The sequence below is a fragment of the Vespula vulgaris genome, chromosome 5, assembly GCF_905475345.1.
Source record: "Vespula vulgaris chromosome 5, iyVesVulg1.1, whole genome shotgun sequence".
Taxonomy (NCBI): domain Eukaryota; kingdom Metazoa; phylum Arthropoda; class Insecta; order Hymenoptera; family Vespidae; genus Vespula; species Vespula vulgaris.
This window is the reverse complement of record NC_066590.1, coordinates 2,857,501-2,877,513: the sequence shown is the minus strand read 5'-3', so window position 1 is coordinate 2,877,513 and position 20,013 is coordinate 2,857,501. Positions and strand designations below refer to the sequence as shown.

At 30.5% G+C, this 20,013-nt stretch overlaps 5 protein-coding genes across 12 annotated transcripts in view; 3 read left to right on the top strand and 2 right to left on the bottom strand.

The window, feature by feature from the left end:
- Positions 1-217: 217 nt before the first annotated feature.
- Positions 218-13,346, bottom strand: LOC127064209 (protein AF-10). The gene is made up of 13 exons (XM_050994901.1): positions 12,747-13,346; positions 12,576-12,655; positions 12,255-12,419; positions 11,956-12,153; positions 11,178-11,855; positions 10,744-11,075; positions 9,035-9,514; positions 8,770-8,953; positions 8,479-8,674; positions 8,049-8,201; positions 7,691-7,958; positions 7,482-7,610; positions 218-7,391 (listed from the first exon to the last, which is right to left on the bottom strand). The coding sequence occupies exons 1-13, from the start codon at positions 12,853-12,855 to the stop codon at positions 7,241-7,243; spliced, it is 3,123 nt and encodes a 1,040-aa protein (XP_050850858.1). The 5' UTR covers positions 12,856-13,346; the 3' UTR covers positions 218-7,240.
- Positions 13,347-13,715: 369 nt separating this feature from the next.
- Positions 13,716-14,682, top strand: LOC127064248 (uncharacterized). The gene has a single exon (XM_050995025.1). The coding sequence runs from the start codon at positions 13,944-13,946 to the stop codon at positions 14,664-14,666; it is 723 nt and encodes a 240-aa protein (XP_050850982.1). The 5' UTR covers positions 13,716-13,943; the 3' UTR covers positions 14,667-14,682.
- An 894-nt stretch (positions 14,683-15,576) lies between these two features.
- LOC127064245 (uncharacterized) lies at positions 15,577-19,066 on the top strand. Its single transcript, XM_050995021.1, has 3 exons — positions 15,577-17,347; positions 18,078-18,363; positions 18,508-19,066. The coding sequence occupies exons 1-3, from the start codon at positions 17,343-17,345 to the stop codon at positions 18,997-18,999; spliced, it is 783 nt and encodes a 260-aa protein (XP_050850978.1). The 5' UTR covers positions 15,577-17,342; the 3' UTR covers positions 19,000-19,066.
- The window catches only part of LOC127064228 (uncharacterized), a 132,382-nt gene continuing 129,759 nt past the window's right edge, over positions 17,391-20,013 (bottom strand). For all 8 annotated transcript variants that reach the window (XM_050994982.1, XM_050994981.1, XM_050994974.1 and 5 more), the window contains one exon: positions 17,391-20,013. This exon is cut by the window's right edge and continues 6,540 nt beyond it. The gene's annotated coding sequence lies outside the window, so the exon portion shown is untranslated.
- Positions 19,820-20,013, top strand: part of LOC127064247 (uncharacterized) — a 1,618-nt gene continuing 1,424 nt past the window's right edge. The window contains exon 1 of the mRNA XM_050995023.1: positions 19,820-20,013. This exon is cut by the window's right edge and continues 67 nt beyond it. Within this exon, the coding sequence (XP_050850980.1) occupies positions 19,820-20,013 (194 nt within the window).

Sequence of the window (20,013 nt, the reverse complement as noted above, 5' to 3'; positions counted from 1 at the left end):
TAATTAAATAATAATAAAATCTTTGAATATGTCGTAATTTCTTAAACTCAAATCTAAATAGATTTCAGGAAAGAAATTTTTAATGAATAATTTTCTTTTAATAATTCTTACAATTAAAAAAGAAATAATATATCAATAGCAATGAAAAGTATTAAATAGGTTGATTATTAATTTTGGATTGACATCGATCGATATCGATCGATTATAACGAATATACTTGTTGCTTAGCCTTCTTTATTACATGCTTTTCCATATGCACAAAATTACATTACAAAATCGTATCATACATCGTCCAAGTTCCTCGGTCAAACTTATGCGAAATGGATCGACGAATCGAACCAATGAGATAACGCATCGACGATATTTCCAAAAAACAAAAAAAAAGGAAAAAAAAATAAAACATCGAACGATTCTCCTTCGTTTTATTTGTAAAGCATTTCTCCTTTCTTTTTTTTTTTTTTCTTTTCATCTCATTGACTCAAGACTGACTTTTTTCATGACGCCATTTTCGTTATACAGAAAGGAAGAAAAATTGTTCGACGACTCTCGATTTCGAAATTACCGTCGATTTCTCTACGCATTTATTTATTTATCATCATTTTCATCATCGTCTTCATCATGATTATCATCATCAGCATCATCATCATCAGCATCATTATCGTCGTCATCGTCATCTTGATTCATTCATTTTCATCTTTCACGAGCGTAATAAAAAGAAACGATCAACCCTTTTCTTGATGATAAAAACTTCATTCATTTCTTATCCTGTATGAATAGGTACATACAATATGTGTGTATACGAGGGTTCGATTCAAAAGTCGCTGTCAGCAAGCAGCCATCTTTCTTTTACAATTTTTCTGCCTTCTCTCTCTTTATTTTTCAATGACCTTGATAGAAAGAGAAAAAAGCTAAAAAATAATAAATATATGCATTCCAGCGACTTTCGAACGAGCTTGTGATTCGCTTCTTTATTTTTTTTTTTTTATTTCCTTCTCTCTCACTCTCTCTTTCCCTCTTGTTCGATATACGATCAGTATTATATTAAAGATCGATCAAATGTAATTTGTCGGAATTTATTTGCAAACTAACATAAAAATTTATTTCAGTTTCTTTCTTTCTTTTTTCGTGCGGCTATGATACAAAAGATCACTGATAATCCTTCTTTTGTATCTCTTTGTCTTTTTTTTTTTTTTTTTTTACTTTGTTCTTCTTCTTCTTCTTCTTTTTCTTATTTATTACTTTAGATCACTTAGACGAACTTTGCCTTATTTTTTTCTTTTTTTTACGAGACAGAACGGAGTTACAGAAAAAAGAAAAGAATATACGCAATGAGAAACGACGCTTGTGCAAAACTCTGTGTCTATATATATATATATTGTATATATATAACAATATATATATATATTGTTTTTTTTCTTTAAACGATATTTTCGCTCGACACACTCGACATTCTCGCTCGCTGTCTTTTTCCTTCCTTTTCTATTTTTTTTTTTTGATCATTCATTTTTTTCTTAAAAACACATCGTATCAAAACTTTAGCATTAGGTATAACAATTTGTTGTATCGTCTATTTCGTACAAAATCGAAACCTTGATAAAGTGCCGCCCAATGTGATATAATTCGAACGGCGCTCTTTCCTCCTTTCATTTATTTAACTATTTATTAATTTTATTTTTGTGTAATATTTCTTCCTTTTCTTTCTCGCATTTCTTTCATAGGGATGAGGGGAGAATACAAAAAAGAAGAAAAAAGAAAAAACAAACAAAAACAAACCAAAACTGGGCGCCCAAACGAATCGATTTACAATTTTCTATTACGAATTTATATATATATATATATATATATATATATAAAATGTTTTTTTTTATCTCACAAGGACTTTTATTCTTATTAATCGAATTCGTTTTAAAAGACGCAGTTAACTTTTTCTTCTCGCACACGGCCATATGTATATATGCCAATAATATTAATATAATTATGAACACTCACGCACAACCTCCATACATATAGACGCTTACATAAACAGATATATATGTAATATATCTCATTACGCATGCGAACAATTTTTCTTATCGAAAATTTTCTTAATAGAGCTTCTAGCGGCGTAGACGAAAAACAAAAAAAAAAGAAAAAAGAAACAGAAATCATTACTTATATCGAAAGAATAAAGATAAAAAGAACAAACGAACGAACAAACAAATCGAACAAAAAAAAAAAGAAAAGAAAGAAACAACAAAATCCGCACGAAATGAAACAACAAAAGAAAGAAAAAAAGAAGAGGTCGAGGAAGGAGTGATGATGAAAAAAAAAAAAAAAATTTAATAATTAAACTTGGAATATTAATAATCTTCAAAAATGTGCGTGCCAGGAGAAGAGGATACCTCTCTTTTGCTTACAAATCGTATCGAATTAGATCCTAATTCTCATTTCTCTTTTTTTTTTCCTTTCCTTTTCTAATATTAATAACACACGATTCTAATACATCTAATTCGAAAAATGATTAGGAACTCGTCCATGTATTTCTCTATAATAAAATTGAACACGTGTTATAAGAACTAAAATAAAATTTTTATCTTGATATTTTATGTTTGTAATATGTATAATTAATAATAATAATTATCATAATAGTAGTAATAATAATAATAATAATTACTATAATTATAATTATAATAGTATTGATAATAATAATAATAATAACGATAATAACGATAATAATAATAAAAATAATAAAAATAAAAATAAAAATAATAATAATAATAATAATAATAATAATAATAATAATAATAATAATAATAATAATAATAATAATACGATTAATGCACGATAAACAAAAAAAAAGGAACTAAACGTCGAACTTATGAAAAATAAAATTTTCTTAGAAAAGAATTTCGCCAACTCAACTTCTCATCTTTTTTCTTTTCCTTTTTTTTCATTTTTAAACATTAATTACGATAGACATAAACATTGACATCGTGTTTTTACTTTTGTAATAATAAAACCTTCTTCTTCGTATTTCTTTTTTATGTTTTCTTTTTTTTCTCTCTCTATTTCTTTTTCCTTTGTTAAATCTTATAATATCGCCTGAAAACAAGAAAAAATTGATCTTATCTACATCACACGTTTTTAATCGTCGAGATAAATCTTATGAGAAGTATCGAGGGAGTTCGGTAATTCGATTGCAAAAAATTTGGCACGTTCATCATCATCGTCATCATGATCATCATCATCATCATCATCATCATCATCATCATCATCATCATCATCATCATCATCATCATCATCATCATCATTATTATTATCGTCATCATCATCGTCATCATCATCGTCATAATCATCATCATCATCATCGTCATTATCATCATCATCATCATTATCAGCAAGCATCATCATTTGTGTAAAAATAACGTCGCAGTGCTCTGTAGATTTTTTTTCTTTTTAGTTTTCTTTTTCTTTTTTTTTTTTTTTCTTCATTGCCGACTCTTACTCTTTGTCTTTTTACTTTTTATTTATTTATTTTTTTCTGTAGTATGCGTTTGTCGCAATCCTCGTCAATCTTTTCGTCGTCTTTTTTTCTTTTCTTTTCTATCTTGCTTTTTTTATTTATTAATTTCTTTCCTTTTCATCTTAATTTTTACAATGGATATTTTACGTGTATAATCATATTTTTAATACAATATATAGTTACTATACTGACGCATAAAATATTTTTCATTAGTACAAACGCGATGAGATGTTTATCTTTTACTGAAATTATTCTCACTTCACATATTCAAATATTTTTTTCTTTCTTTCTTTTTTTTTTTTTTGTTCATATTTTAGAAACCCTGACGAATTTTCGATAGAGTAATCAATCGTGTATCTTGATGGATCAATACGAATAAATATATAGAGAAACGATTTTTATTCATTTCTGAATAATTTAGGTTTACTGTACGATATGAAAAATTGATACATTGATGACTGATCGATATTTTTTTTATATTCAAAAATATTTAATAATCTGTATATATGTATATACATATATATATGTATATATATATATATATATATATATATGCACACATACGCACACCAAATTTTTCATGTTTTTATAAAGATCCACGATCAACGTACTCAAAAGAAAACTCGACAGAATTTTGAGTAGTAAACCGATTTCCCTGAGTGGTGATAAGCTATTCTGTAAGTTTGGTGTTTCGACGTCTATCATTTATTTTTATTTTTATTTTGTCTTATTTTTTTTTTTATTTGTTTCTTCGCTTGTCCCATACGTACTAATTTTTTCTTTTTTTTCTCTTTTTTTTTTCCTTTTTCTTTTCTTGCATTAATTACATAATCTAATCGTAAAAGATCCTTAGTCCAAAGTTCGTCCATGCTTAGAGAAAAAAATTTCTCATTACTTCTCTAAATTTCTCTAAGTCGCATTTTGTTAATTAAATTCAATCGTTCGGCCTAATGCAAAAGCATCAGAGACAAATTACATATCATTTCCGATTAAAGAAAAAAAAATGAAAATTTGTCGTTCGCTTTTTTACAAAAAGAAAAAAAAAAGAAAATACTTCTCTTTCCTTTTTTTTTTTTTTTTACCTATTTTGAACACAATTAAGATTTTTAAATTAACGAAGAACACGTTATGGCAAAATCAGTCATAACTCGTAACGCGATTTGGTTTTTCTAATATTATTTTATAAACTTATATATTCAATTGAAACTCTTTGTGTGTTTCCGATTTTAAGTCTTTATGTTCTTGGGATTATGATGAATGTTTTTTTTTTTTCTTTTTTCTTCTTTTTCCTTTTCCACTTTAACCTTACAAAACTTTTCCAAACATTTTTTCAAATATAGATCAAATAATATAAATACACAGACTTAAATTTAAAGATTAATAATAATAATAATAATCGTTACAACATATAATAGTTGTATATATATATAAAAAAAAAAAAAAAAGACAATAATCATTTATGTTTCCAATAAGTCTAACAAACTTGCTAAGTAAAATATTTTTATAATAAAGGAATATTGTTTTATAATAATAAACCGTGATAAGAGATATATGTTCATCATAATCACCGAGTACACATCGTAAGCAAATTCATTAAAAATATAAAAAATAAAAAAAAAAATAAAAAAAAAATACATAAAAATAAAACGAAACTGCTTATGATTTCTTTTTGCGAAAATCTTGCGAGAGTAAGATCAAATGCATTTCCTTAATATCTTTAAATATATAATACACAATGTATCATAGACGTTATAAGTATTCCTTACTAATACACCTCTCAATGTGTAGAATCATCTCAAAGAATGTCTGGAATTGTACCGATTAGACGAGTATCGTAGTAAATTTATAAATCACGAGAGTACAGTATTATTTCTATATACTGCTTTCATAATTAAGCAAATAATAATCGTACGCACCAATTTAGGTGAAAAGACAATTCATAAAAAAGAAATTTAAAAAAAAAAAAAAAAAAAAGAAAGAAATTTTTAAAACCCCTCCCCAAAAAAAAAAAAAAAGAAAAAGAACTAAGAAACATAATATATGATCATGCATTTTTAAACAAAAAGAAAAAAAATGGCAATCGTAGACAACCTATTTCATAGCTCTTTTCGGTGGAAGGCAGTGCTCGTGTTGTACAATATTTTTTTTTTTTTTTTTCTTTTATGCTTTATGCTTTAGTTTAAAATATACATTATAATGTGGCTTTGAAATAGGTTGTGTATCTATTCTTTATACTATACACAATACGCCTTCTTAACCGGAACCTTTGATGATGCAATAAAAAAAGTCCTTCGATATGGCAAATAAATAAATAAACATGAGATATACTGTTCATTCATTTTAATCCTGTCCGATGTTAAATCATTTAAGATATTATTTATATTAAATGATATCACGTTCTTGAAAAATGTCCTGTATAACTTACTACACATGAATTTCTTTACTGCATCATCATGTTTTATAAACCTAATTAAAATGTACAACTATCGTTTATTATTGCTATTTATCGCGGTAGCTTAACTTACAGTCTACACGTTTGTACATCTGTGGATTTGCTGATCCTTTATGATGTCAACACTCAGAGATTGTCTCGTATGTGCTTGACACGTAAACAAACAAAGAAAAATCTGTATGCATTGACAACTATTTGTGTAGATATTTTTTTTCTCTTTTCTTTTTTTTTCTTTCTTTCTTTCAAATAATGACCAAATAAACACCTAGCAAATTCTTCTATTAATTCTTATTCTTTGGTCACGATTGAAATGTCTCTACTCAACGTTCGTTGTGTTTACTACTACTTCCCCAAGCAGGCACTGTTGTATCCACAAAATTAAAAAAAAAAAAATTAAAATAAAAAAGATATATGTATTTACTTAATAAATATATATAAAAAAAAAAAAAAAGTTTACCGATTACAAAATTTCGATTAATGAATTATATACTAATTCTCAGTCATATCCTTATTTTTTTCTATACTCGAATTTTCTTGATTGCCATTATTCGCTGATAAAAAAGATTTTCAAATTTTATAAATTCTTGATTGCTACAGAATTGCAATGAATATCTTCAACCTGCAGTTCTGCTAAATCGTCTAACTTAAAAGAAAATAATTCTAATACCATGTCGGAAGCATGTATTAAAACATTGCATTTGTCTCCGACTGGTGGACAAAAAATAAACTTAAAAAAGAAAAAAGTAGTACTTATAATCATAAAATATAATAGATATAATGCGCCAGACGGATTATTTCGCAATCCGAATTTCATTTACTTCGTATGTATGTTACATACATATACACATCATATATACATACACACATATATACATACATATATGCAAGTATATATATGTATATACATATATATATATATATATCACACTTCTGATTTTTTCTCATTTTACCCATCATCGTCGTCATCATCATCAACATCAACATCATCATCATCATCATCATCATTAGAGCGCAGTTAATAATTTGAAATATTAATAATAGATATATTGCATAATTGAGTAGAGACTGACAAACATGTGCAAAGTCAAGAATTATGGGTAAAACTTTTGATAATGCGTTTCAATGAATTAAACTCGGCAGTTAATAAAAACAAAATACACATTCGTGTATTGAACGTAACCATTTCTCAATGCACTAAAATAAGATAGAACATATAACTAGCCTTTGCTTCTATCACGTTTTACGGATGACGAATGTTTTTGTTTATTTCGTGATTGCATCTACCTTCAGCTAGGTTTACCCGGTGGCCCATGATTAGTCGGAGAAGGTCCATGTGAATGAAGATTATGAACGCTACCTACTTGATTATTAGTGAGACTTGACATTGCTGGTTGATACATTGATGGCATATAACTACTTGATGATTGGGGTGCCGATCTAATAAAAATTGTTAGAAATATTTTCGTTATTATATTAATATATGAATGATAAAAGATAAAATAAAATTAATTCTATTCGTTAACATACCGTGGTACACCACGTAATGGATCAGGTGTTACTGACGAATTTCTTACTACTCCAGAATTACTAGCTGTAGCCGGTGATACAATGTTACTTTGTTGTCCTTGTAAATATCCACTAGCTGCTGGACTATGTCTATCGTAATCGTAACACAACAAAAAATTCATTTTGAATTATCTATCATTATATTATCAGACAATAGACAGATATCCTACCTTATTGTAGGACTTGGTTGTGGAGCAACCAAGGACCCTCTGTGTTGATACTGAGATAGAGATGCTGCTGCAGGTGGCGAAGGATCTGGTGGTAATCCGTTTTCTAACGTTGTCGGATGATTCACGGAACTAGAATGAGGCATGTATGTATTATTCACGCGAGGTTCTCGATTTACTCTAGGTACAGCAGCTCCGGATGCTCCTGGTGGTACCTCTGGATGTGCGACATTAGGATGAGACGGATTTACCGTAGGATGTACATTGTTAACTACAAAAATTTATACGAGATTAGAATCTGGTTATATATAATAAGAGAAGAATACAATTTTCTACGAAATTAGTTGATCCATTGTATTACCTGGATGTGCACTAGGTTGAGTCGTTAACGGTATTGCAAGTCTCGCATTCACGGCTAATAAATGATCTCTCCTTTGTAAAAGACTATTTACGTGTTCCTCCAATCTGAGATTTTCAGCTCTCAGCTGATGAAGACATGAAAGTAGTGATGCAACTATAATGAAATTTAATTGTTTTAATTTAGTCTATATATATACACATACATATTAATGTTTAAAAGATTTTATTAATATATTACTATTAAGCAGGAAGCAGTTTAGTTCAATGTTAGTTTAATAATTGATACAAAAAATAAAATCAAACTAAAATTTCCATAATTATTCATGCAACTAGATCTGAATCGGAAAGGAAAAAAACAAAAAAAAAACACGAGTTCATATTTCATCACACCCATGTGAACGTAAGCTTGTTTTTTCTTGCCGTACACTCACTGTCAAAATGTTGTGCTTGCTCCATTAAGAATTGACTGCCTTGCTCCCATTGTCTTTCTAACAGCTGATCTAATGTTTGTGGGATTGCTCCGCTACCTAACGTTCCAGAACTCGCAGTACTAATATTTGTGTTACTGTTTGTTGAAAATACAGATGAAAAAGAGGTAGGTGCCGTAGTTGTTTGATTGGATCGTATCTGCATAGGAAACATAAGTTTGATTATTACATAATTTTGAGGGGAAAAAAGGAGAAAAAAAAATATGTTACAATTCTTATTTATAAGAAACTTACGGAGGCTATAACACGACTGTGCAACTGTGGGCCAACTAAATTAGTTGTAGAATTATTTGCTTCTGTAAAAATAGAATGAGCTTCCAATTCTTGGGATAATGTATCAGACATTTTTTGTGCCATTGTTGAAGTTGGATTCAATTGATTTCCTAACATATGTGGCGCACTAACGCCATTTTGAAATCTACAAGAAGAAAGAAAATTTGTTGAGTGAACATATTTATATCGCTAGAATCAATGATATCATCAATGGTACAATTCTTACAGCTTAATATCTTTTTCCTCTTTAGTAATATTTGTCAAAGTTGTAGGTGTATTAGATGCCGGTGGTGTAGGCGTCGTAGACGCGGTACAAGCATTTTTCCTTTTACGGCGTCCAGGTCCACTGCTACTCATACTTTCAGAACCAGGACTACTAGGAGGCGAATCTTTAACAGTAGGACCCATCGAGCCTACCGAACCAATACTGCTAAAGTGACCACCAGTTACTAATGAAGGACCTTGTATTATGGATGGAACAGGTGCTACTGATACGGATGGTGGAGGTGTTTGATGATTGTTTCTTCCACCTCGTTTAGAAGTTGTAACAACTGCACTACTTGAAACAGATGGTGCGATCGACGATATTGGCAGCTGTGATTGCGGTTGTGACGGTGGTTGTGATTGTGATTGTGCTAATGCTGGCTGGCTATTAGACGATCCACGTTTTGGTTTACGAACCTTGTCTTTGTCCGAAGACTGAGATCTAAAAAAAATAATACGGTCTAAGTAAAGACGACATTAAAAGGAATAGGTTTAATCCATAGCGAAACGATAGAAGGCTAATTATTAATATAAAAGATAAATTTTACTTTTTCTTATACTTCATTTTTATATATAAGTAACTGCTTATATACACTCGCGAAATAAATTTTCTATTAAATACTTTTCGTTTATTAAATTTGCTCGTATCAGTAGAACCATTAAACCCAACAGTCCGTTATTACCGTTTTGATTTCACGTTACACCCTTCCTCCGTTCGTTGCCCTTCAGGCTTCTTACAGTGGGAAAAATAAACATAACCTCACAGCACACGTTTCACTAAATAAACTTATTTACAAATACAACGAATCAATTTCACTGTCCTAAGACACTTATCCCTATTTCCGATAAAATTTTATGCTTCTAATATCGTATAAAAACAATAAAATGGATAATTTCTAAATGGCCTCGAGCGAAGCATTGTGTGCTCAAATACACGAATCAGATCTCACTATATAAACATTTACACCTTTTCCATTTATTCCCTTGGTTTTTATGTTAAATAATCGAACGTTATTTATTATTAATCACTTTTTGTAATGAATTCCAAAGAAAAAAACACTTTTTCACTGAAACAAACGAGTAAAAAAAAGGAGAATAGACTACGACGCGTAAAGAGGTTAGAATGACCTGATTGTTTACTCCTCGTGGCAGCCATTTTGAACACGCTTAGAGAACTTGAAAAATTCCTATTGTATTCTTAACAAGTTTTCCTAAATTTGAATTTTTTTTTTTTTTCTTAGATAGTCACAAATATCTTACGATACGACAAAATCATAATAAAATTTACGTTGTTCAACATTTCGTACGTGAAACGTTCAAAGATCGATAAAAACGATTAAAAGCAATTGAACGAATAATTAAAAAATATTTACATTCTGTCGAGCAATCGAATGCACGTGGTTCTGTATACTTATAGATGTAATTCGTATTAGCGGGCATGTATTCGAGCGATATGATACTTGAATATCATCTTGAGTATCGTGAATTATTATGTAACGCGAAAATATGGAGCAAAAAAATAAAAAAAGAAAATAATAATAATAATAATAATAATAATAATAATAATAAAATAAAATAAAAAAATAATAATGAGGAAAAAAAAAGAACGAAAGAAAATATAATTTTCCATAAAATATATAAATACATACGTAGACGTGATTTAATATTTACCGAGATCTTTTAGTAGGTGCTTCCTCTAATGTAAATCTCTCGGTACTCGGCATGATGCTGGACCTTGGCTCTGTATTAGCTGCTGTAGTAATTATACTTTGTTGTAACTGTTGGTACAACGTAGGGGCGCTTGTTACTACACTTTGGGCTGTACCAGATAAAGAAGTGGCAGTTAAGGGAACAGAAACAACTATACTATTCGATGTAGTTGTCGGCGATTGAATAGACGTCGATGACTGAGATTGCGTTACTGACATTATCACAGGTGTAGTGGTTGCTTCTGTAGTAACTGGAGTACTTGATGCCGATTGTATCGGACTATCGATTTTTAACTGTAAATAATAAAGAATTTTAAACGCGTTAGACGATATTCGATTCTGTTAAATCCCATTGTAAAGAGAAGAATTAAAATTCTACGTATTGATAAAAATTACCTTTTTTGCTCTTTCAGGTTCCGTGGTGGTACTAAGACTAGTGGCTTCGGTTATAGTAGGTTGTACGTTATTACTTGGTACTGCTTGCTGTACTACAGAACTTACAGCGACTACGACAGATCCACTAGCCTCGGAACTGACAGATTGATTTGAATTTTCATTTCCTATCACAGTTGGTGTACGTGCACCTGTCTTTCTTCTTTTACTTGTATGACTCGAACCTTTATTAGATTGAGACGTATTAGATTTCGTTTGACTACTGTTTTTATGAATCAAGTTCGAATTAGAACTTGTTTTTATATTGGCAACTGTAACAGCGGACGCTGCTGTTACAGAAGCAGACCCATCGTGTCCAAATACGCTTTCTGACTGCGTAACAATAGTTTCTACAAAATTTGACGTCGTAAATTTTCCGGTATTCGCAGAACCGTCTTTGGGAGTGTTACGACCGCTGCTACTCTTGGTGTCATCGGCAACACCATTTACTTCTACGTTGGGACTAGTATTGGACTTATTTTTAGAATTTGTAGTAGATTTTGAACTCGATCCTTTCCTTTTACTACTTGACGACGATTTTATCGGAGTTTCCGCTTCTTTTTCAGGAGATGAATCTGACGATCCATTGTCAGCAGGTATAGGCTTGTACGGTGGTATAGTTTTAACATTACCACCTTTTTTCTATAAATCGATTATATTTTAATGTTACAGCGAATAAAAATAAAACAAGAAAAGAAAGAAAGGAAGAAAAGAAAGCTCTTATGGAGGAAACTGTACCAACCAATTTTGAATAGTGATGTTGGCAATATCCACAATATTTAACATTGTCGAGATAGTTGCCAGCTTCTTCACAGAGTAAACCAAGAGCTTGAGCGCAGGTAACGTGAAATTGCTGCCTGCAGCCTGTTTTATTACACTGCATACAAGCTCCGACATTCGCTCTACTTCCTCTTCCTTGTTCTTCGCAAATATAACAAGACTGTAATAATAATAATAATAATAATAATAATTGACATAAATATTTTCTTTCCTTTTTCTTGAAATAAGATTAAAAACGTTTCAATTGGAAATGATGCTTACTTTACTAAATCTTTCCGAAGGTATAAGTTGTAATATAATGGGTTCCATTGTAGTAACGTTGCCAAAACGCACTTCTGGAATATAAAGAGCGCAGACAACGTGAGCCCAACCAGCTTGATCCGTCCTTTTGAGCGCTCCATCTTTGCTCGGGCATAATTCACAGCGCTGATGCAATATTTTGCATTAGAAAAATGTTATGATTGTATTTATATTACGTATATAACCCAGACAATAAATCATCCTTTCAGGTATTTAGAAATGCCTGTCGAATGATTACCATAGAATGCCAAATTAAATCTATCGAGATTAAAACCGACTTACCACTCGTGCGCTACGTTCTTGCGATTCACATTTTCTACAATACCAAGGTCCTGTTGGTACTGTAACAATACCGTAGCACGCTGAAATATTTACAAACAAGATTATTGATCGTACGACAAAAGACATTTACTAGCAATAAATATACCCTTATGTGATAATTCGATAACAAACCTTGGTGTACAGCGACAGTACAGCCCTGTCCATCGCAATACACCAGCGGATTCTCTGTCCAACCCCTCTCGTCAGAACACACACAGCACCCTCCAAGCATCTCCTTCATGCTGTGCTACAGGCAATTCGGAAGAGGATACTAGCATGAGGAGCTAGGCGAACCGTGGACGGCGACGGGAATGACGCTTGCCCTCCCCATGCGTTTGCATCCTGGCGATGACGATTAACGAGTTTCGTTTAAACTTTTTGTATTCTTTAGTTTGAAGAATTACGTATCGAAGGACGTACGCACGCACGCACGCACGTACGTATCCTCGTGTACGCGCGTGACGCATTCAACGAGGCCGACCTTAGAACGCTCCACGCGCCTAATTTCCTTCTTAAAAGACTATTAAAAGCCACGCACCAATAACCCGATTCTTAACGAAATAGAGATAAACACTGAGAGAATTAACACCCGCGTGTCCTAAGCCGTCCAGTTTTACACGAAAAAAAACCCTCGTTTCAAGCGTGCCAGGACGGTTTGTTATTTACGACGGCGCTCTATTTGTTTCGTTGCACGGCCATCTTATTTTGTTGTCGCGCGCGGTCTGCGCATGCGCATACCAAACATCTCTACCCGCGAAAACACAAAGCTCGGTTCAGACGCCCCGTTAAAATTGAGAACGAGGATTAAAAATTTGCTAACGTTTAATAAAATTCATCGAAATACGTAATACTTTAATCCTTGTTCCTTTCTTTATATCATCGTCGATATACGTATCGTCGTAGAATAGACAATGGATATTAATCAATTTTGAAAATATTACTAGACATTGTCGTAGTATCAAAATATATATGGTAGCGATATTACTCTCGATCTAAATCATTCTGGAAAGCCAATCAAAATCGTTTTCGCGATTGCTCGCTAACTTTTATCGATAGTTCTTAAATCGCAACGTTAGGGTGTCAACCAATAATCGTCGACGTTCAATTTCTATTAACGTAGTCAAATCTATATTAATCTGAAATGACAAATCAACCAATGATAAGATTTGGTTACTACGAACGATATATATATATACATATAGCTCTGTAAAATGTACCCGACGCTTCATAAACGACGTGGTGTTACACGAGGAAAGTTTTCACTTTTGTCGTGTCAAACAAATACACACACACACACACACACACACACACACTTATATACATACAATAATGGATAAAATTTATAAAACATCTGCTATAGGTTATTACATCAAATTAGCAAGAAAGGATCAAGCAAACGATATTGTGCGTTTCTTAAAAGAACATTTTAACAACGAAGAAACCATGTTCAAGAGTCTCGTTAACTCGAATGTCGTGATAAACGAAGAAGAAGCCAAGCTGATAACCAAAGATCAAGAGAAGTTTCAAAAAGCGGTTTTTGATAGTTCGCCCTGTTTATTGGCCTTCGATGAAAAAACGAAGAAGATCGTTGGAATCAATTTAATGATATTAAGTCAAAATCCACGTTTTGTTAATTATTGTAAAGCCGGTACCAATGCCGTTTTTCACGAGAATATACCAAAATCAAAATTGATCAAAGATTATTATCATTATATGTCTATTATAACCGACAAGGTTGATCTTTACGATAGATTTCCAAACGCCAAGGCAGCTTTAGAATTTTACGCTATCGCTGTTGACAAGAATCATCGTAAAATTGGCTTGTCTTTAGATTTAACGATAACAGGATTGTCGTTGGCCAAAACCTATTCCAACGTTGGATTTATATTTGGCCTTTATACATCGACCTATTCGAAAAGAAGTGCTGAGAAAATAGGTATGAAGAGTATTCTAGACGTCGATTTGCTAACCTATGAAAACGAAAAGGGTGAGCCAATTTTTCAAGACACTCCACCCCATAATATTGTATCTCTTATGGTTTTAGAATTATAAATGTTATGATATTTTATTTTTTTCGTTTCTTTTTTTAATACGTCATATAACACGCATAACAATTAGTGCATGCACGCATATATATATATATATATATATATATATATATATATATATATGCTTATATACGTTTTCTTTTCAATTTTTTGTTTTTTTTTGTTTTTTTTTTTCTTTTTTTAATACGTCTTACACATACACACACGTGTACACATAACAATTAATACACGTACGTATGTATATGCTTCTTTTCAATTATTTTCATTCTCAAAACTTATTCTTCATTGGTCAACAAAATAATTTCTTTCCTATTCTTCCTTATGAACGAAATGAAATATAAGTTTCTAATACGATCCTGGAAATTGAAACGATATGGGGAAAAAAAACAAAAACAGGAAAGAAAAGTGACAAAAAAAAATGTAATTCTATACCTCGTATAAAGTTTTCAATCTGAAAAGAAATATCAAAGCGGATTAGTTTGATCGTGTCGCGAGGCGAAACACGAGTGCAACGATATAAGCTTTATATTGGATTCAATTCTTATTTACGTATGTGCATTCAGTAGGAACGATATGAATAATGATGCATCATTATAAACGTAACTTTAGAATGATGGAAGTATCATTAGGAAAAAAAAAGTAATCTATACACGTACAAATGTATATATATATATATATATATATATATATATATATGTGTATTTATAAATATATATAAAGTAAATATAAGTTTATATATAAATATCACGATTCATAATACGTTATTCATCGTGAAACCTTGACACATCCTATGGTGCTGAAGAAAAACCATTTAACGAGTTTTAACAATCTGTGAAAGTATTTTCTTTCGTAAGTCAAGTCTCATTTTCTTTGTCTTCGTAATCGAAAGTAGAAACAATTTTTGTCCGTACGTTTTGTCTATTTTTTTTTTTTTTCATTTCCTTTCTCTACAACACGAATTTTCCCAAGATCCTCGATGTCGTCGATTTTTTTCTCTCTTTTATTTACTTATTAATCTTTTTTTTTTATCTTTTATATTCATTTCCATTTTTTGTTTGTTTTCAAAAACATTTCCTCGAATCGTCGTTCGTACAACGTAATATCCTTTCTAAAATTTCTTTTAATGAACTTAAAACATTTCTCTCTCTCTCTCTCTCTCTCTCTCTCTCTCTCTCTCTCTCTCTCTCTCTCTCTCTTCTTTTCTCTATTTTTTTTTATTTTCATTTCTTTTTTTGTTCATATGTAGATCACTACCGAACACGGTTATATAATTTCGAGGTAACAATTTGATAACTCACACTAATTAAACTGATTAGATAATCCGTAAAGTCGATGGTTAAATCATGAAAAGAAAAGAAAAGAAAAAATAAAATAAAATAAAAATAACAGATTTCTTATTCTCTCTCTCTCTATATATATATATATATTTTTTTGTTTTTTCTTCGAACTCAACACGATAAAAATTATTATCGTTAAACTCGTACAACTGTGATTTGATCTCTCTCTCTCTCTCTCTCCATCTCTATCTCTATCTCTATCTCTTTTTTGTCTATCTGCTTATCAATTCAAAAGAAACACATTAAAATAAAATGGTGATAAAAATTAAAAAGTAGTAGGTAAACCAGAAGTAAAACTACGAACTAGCGAATATACGTCTATGATTAAATTTCTTTGTTGAGTGCGAATATATGCCCCGTTAAGGGGCAATGTATCTATATATATCTTACATTTTTTCACTTCCCTTTATCTTGCGAACGATGGCCTTGCATAAAACGGAATGAGATTTGTGTTGCGTGCGAATACATTTGAGAAGGAATTTTAATCGAATTCGAAATCATTGAATCGGAGAAAAGAAAACAGATAGACGGAAAGAGAGAGAGAGAGAGAGAGAGAGAGAGAGAGACAAATATATAGAGGAAATGTCGTGCGAGAATAAAACTAAACAAAAGAATAGAAAAAGAAAAGAAAAAAGCAAAATTAAATACAAATAAAATTCTTTTACGACGGAAATTTTTTGGGGAAAATAAATTGAATAAATAATAATAATAATAATAATAATAATAATAATAATAATAATAATAATAATAATAATAATAATAATAATAATAATGACGATGAAAACGTCCAAAACTTTCAAAAAAATTCATGTCGAGAGTAAAATAAAAAAATAAAAAAGGAAAAGGGATAGAAAAGAAAAGAAATAAACAAAAAAATATGTATATATCAAATCGAGAAATTTTAATGTGATTAGAACGATAATGGTGAGTTACAAACAAATAAATAAATAAGGAAAAGAAAATAAAATCCTTAAACAATAATTACAACAACAACGAAATAATATTAAAAAAAAAAGATAGGTACGTAATATATTTTATATACAGTTAATTATTAATAATCCTAAAAACATATCTGAAAAATAGAGGAAGATAAAAAAAATGAAGAAAGATAAAATTTTACTTTGTATTATTTGTTCTCGGCAATTACATGAATAGGTTTTACCACAGATATCTCATTCAACATAAAAACGAATATATATAAATGTATATATTATATAAGTGTGTGTGTATGTATGTATGTATGTTATATACCAGTTTTTTATTTACTGTAATCATATACGTTCATTATTCATTGCGGTCAGTGTTTCGCGAATCGTCGAGGAGGAACAATCTAGACAGTAAGGATGGGGTACGTTTGAGGAAAAATATTTTTTTTCATTCGTTATTAACAAAAAAAAAAAAAAAAAAAAAAAAACCGCCCTTAAAATAAAATTGAATTCTTATTTTTTATTATTTGAAAATAACATACGATTTTTTTCTTTCATCGTTTTATATTATATTATATTTATTTATTGACTCTTCTTATTTATTTATGTGCCCATTTTTCTCATTTTCTTCAAATTACTCTTTCGATTCATGGGGAGAAAAAAAAGACAAGAAAAAAAAAAACAAAGAAAGAAAGAAAAAAATATCTTAACGTGTGAAGAGAAAAAAAGAACATTGTCGTTATAGATGATAACGATATTCGTTGTTAGAAAATAATTTCTTCTTTTTTTTTTTTTTTCTTTCATTAATAACTTTCTATCTATAATTCATAATCAAGTCGAAAGATATGAAAAATAAATATGCGTTTTTTTCGATACGTTTTACGTTAATCATGTACGATTTACATATGTTAAAAACAATTTTTTATTCGTACGTAATTTTTATTCGTCTACGAAGATAAGATATCGAGAGAGAAAGAGAAAGAGGAGACAATTTTGAAAACTTTTTATAGTAATTACTTTTGTTTACTTATTTCAATTAATTTTTTCTCTTCTATTCTTTCCTTCCTTCCTTCTTCTCCTCCATTTTACCAGAACTTAAAGAATCTGAATTTTAATGTAAATTCTTGTGCACTCGTACACATTTGTTGATAGAACACGTAAGAGAATGTCCTCTTATCGGCTTTGGGGCTCAACAGAAGACGGAGCCATCGAATTTGAATCGTTGACAAATGATACATTATCTGGTGCTCTTGATGTTATAAGAAAAAGTTTTTTTATTCGAGAGAACGTATGCAAAGGCGTAGAACTCATAAAGGAACCTGGTGCGGCCGATGAACTGATAGAACTTTGTTTAAACGCCGCTAAAGATGGAGTTAGCGTTGTTGCCATTGACGTAAAAAGCGGGGAGGTTGTTGGCGCGCTTTTCAATAAAATTCAGGTAATTCAATTTCTATAATCAGAATTAAAAATATAAAAGTGTCGATCGCATGCATCCCCATTTGATTCTTTGTTTCTTTTTTTTTCTTTTTTTCTTATTTCGGTTAATTAATTCATTTATTAATTTTCTTTTTTTTTTCCGTAGGTCGCTGGAAGTCCAACAGACAAGAGTTCGTTCGAACTTTTCAGCGAAAATTGTAAATACAAATCGTCGAAGGCACTGGTAGACTTCATGATCGATGTCGACGGATATATAAATCTTTTCAAGCATTACAACGTCAAATACATTTTGGAAATAATGTTTTTAGCGACTTTACCGAATTTCGGTAAACGTAGAATAGGTGAACTTTTGATTAGTTCCTCCTTGGAAATTGCCAGGGAGTTGAAACGCGGCAAATCCGTGAAGATTCCGGTTACGATAAATAACAACAATTTTATAGAAAATTACGATATTATTCCGACATTGTCCTCGAGTATAGCAACGTCGGATTATTCGAAGAAGATCTGTATGAAATTGGGATTTGAAATATTGTTAGAACGGAATTTCGATCAATACGAATTCAATGATAAGAAATTTAGCGATAGAATCGATGAGAAAAATCAGACATTCATTGTATTCGCTAAAAGAATTTTGTAAACATTTTGTTTCGTTTAATGAAATTAAATGTGAATTAAATAAAAACTTAAAAATTAGGTAATACAAATATCTTTTTCTCTTCTTTTCTTTTCTTTTTCTCTCTAATCGCAAGAAAAAAAAATGTACAAGCGAACGTTCGCGAAAGGTAGTAGAACAGATGACAATAATATCGATTTACTTTGGAAGTGTGTCTTTACGTAACAACATCGGTGTATCTACAGTGTGTACTATATTTTTACAATATTAAAACGTTAACGCGATCGTTTTTAATTCAAGTTGTTAATAATTGTACAAGAATTTATTTTATGGTATATATATATATATATATATATATATATATATATATATATGAGAACTTGTGTGTATGTGTATACGTATTTCATTAAAAATATTTTATCAAAACTATCAAATGACTTAATTAATAGTATAAAAAATTAGCACAGAAATTCGTCATAAACTGTACGTCGTCGAGTATGAAACAGACTTTAAGAAACAAAGTATCAAAGCGTAGATGTTAAGTGGTGTGCACTGACACGGTATATAATATATCACGTTTATAAGACCAAATGAAGTTCAGTAGTTTGGAAACTATCGTCCATATAAGCACGTTCTCTTCTACAATCACAATTTATCTTGATAAAATTTTTACTCTTATCAGTATTATGAATTCTCAAATATTTGCTTGACAACGGGACGTGTGATAAATAAGAAATTAAATTAACATCATTTAGTATTATCTATCGTTTATAAACGCGCCAACAACGAAATCCGAATAAATTCATTATGAGTTTCTCCTAAGTTAATAGTGAACGATTCAACAATGGAAACGCAATTAATTCGTCGAGAAAATGGAATCGACTATGTATTACTTACGAATGATAGATTAGAAGAAGCATTACGTATTCAAGCGAGCACGATGGCCGACGAAAATATTGCTATTGGATTAGGTATGTTTGAAGAATCTGGTGCACCCGAGGAGATGCAATTGATCTTCAGGGAAGTTGTTAAAGATGG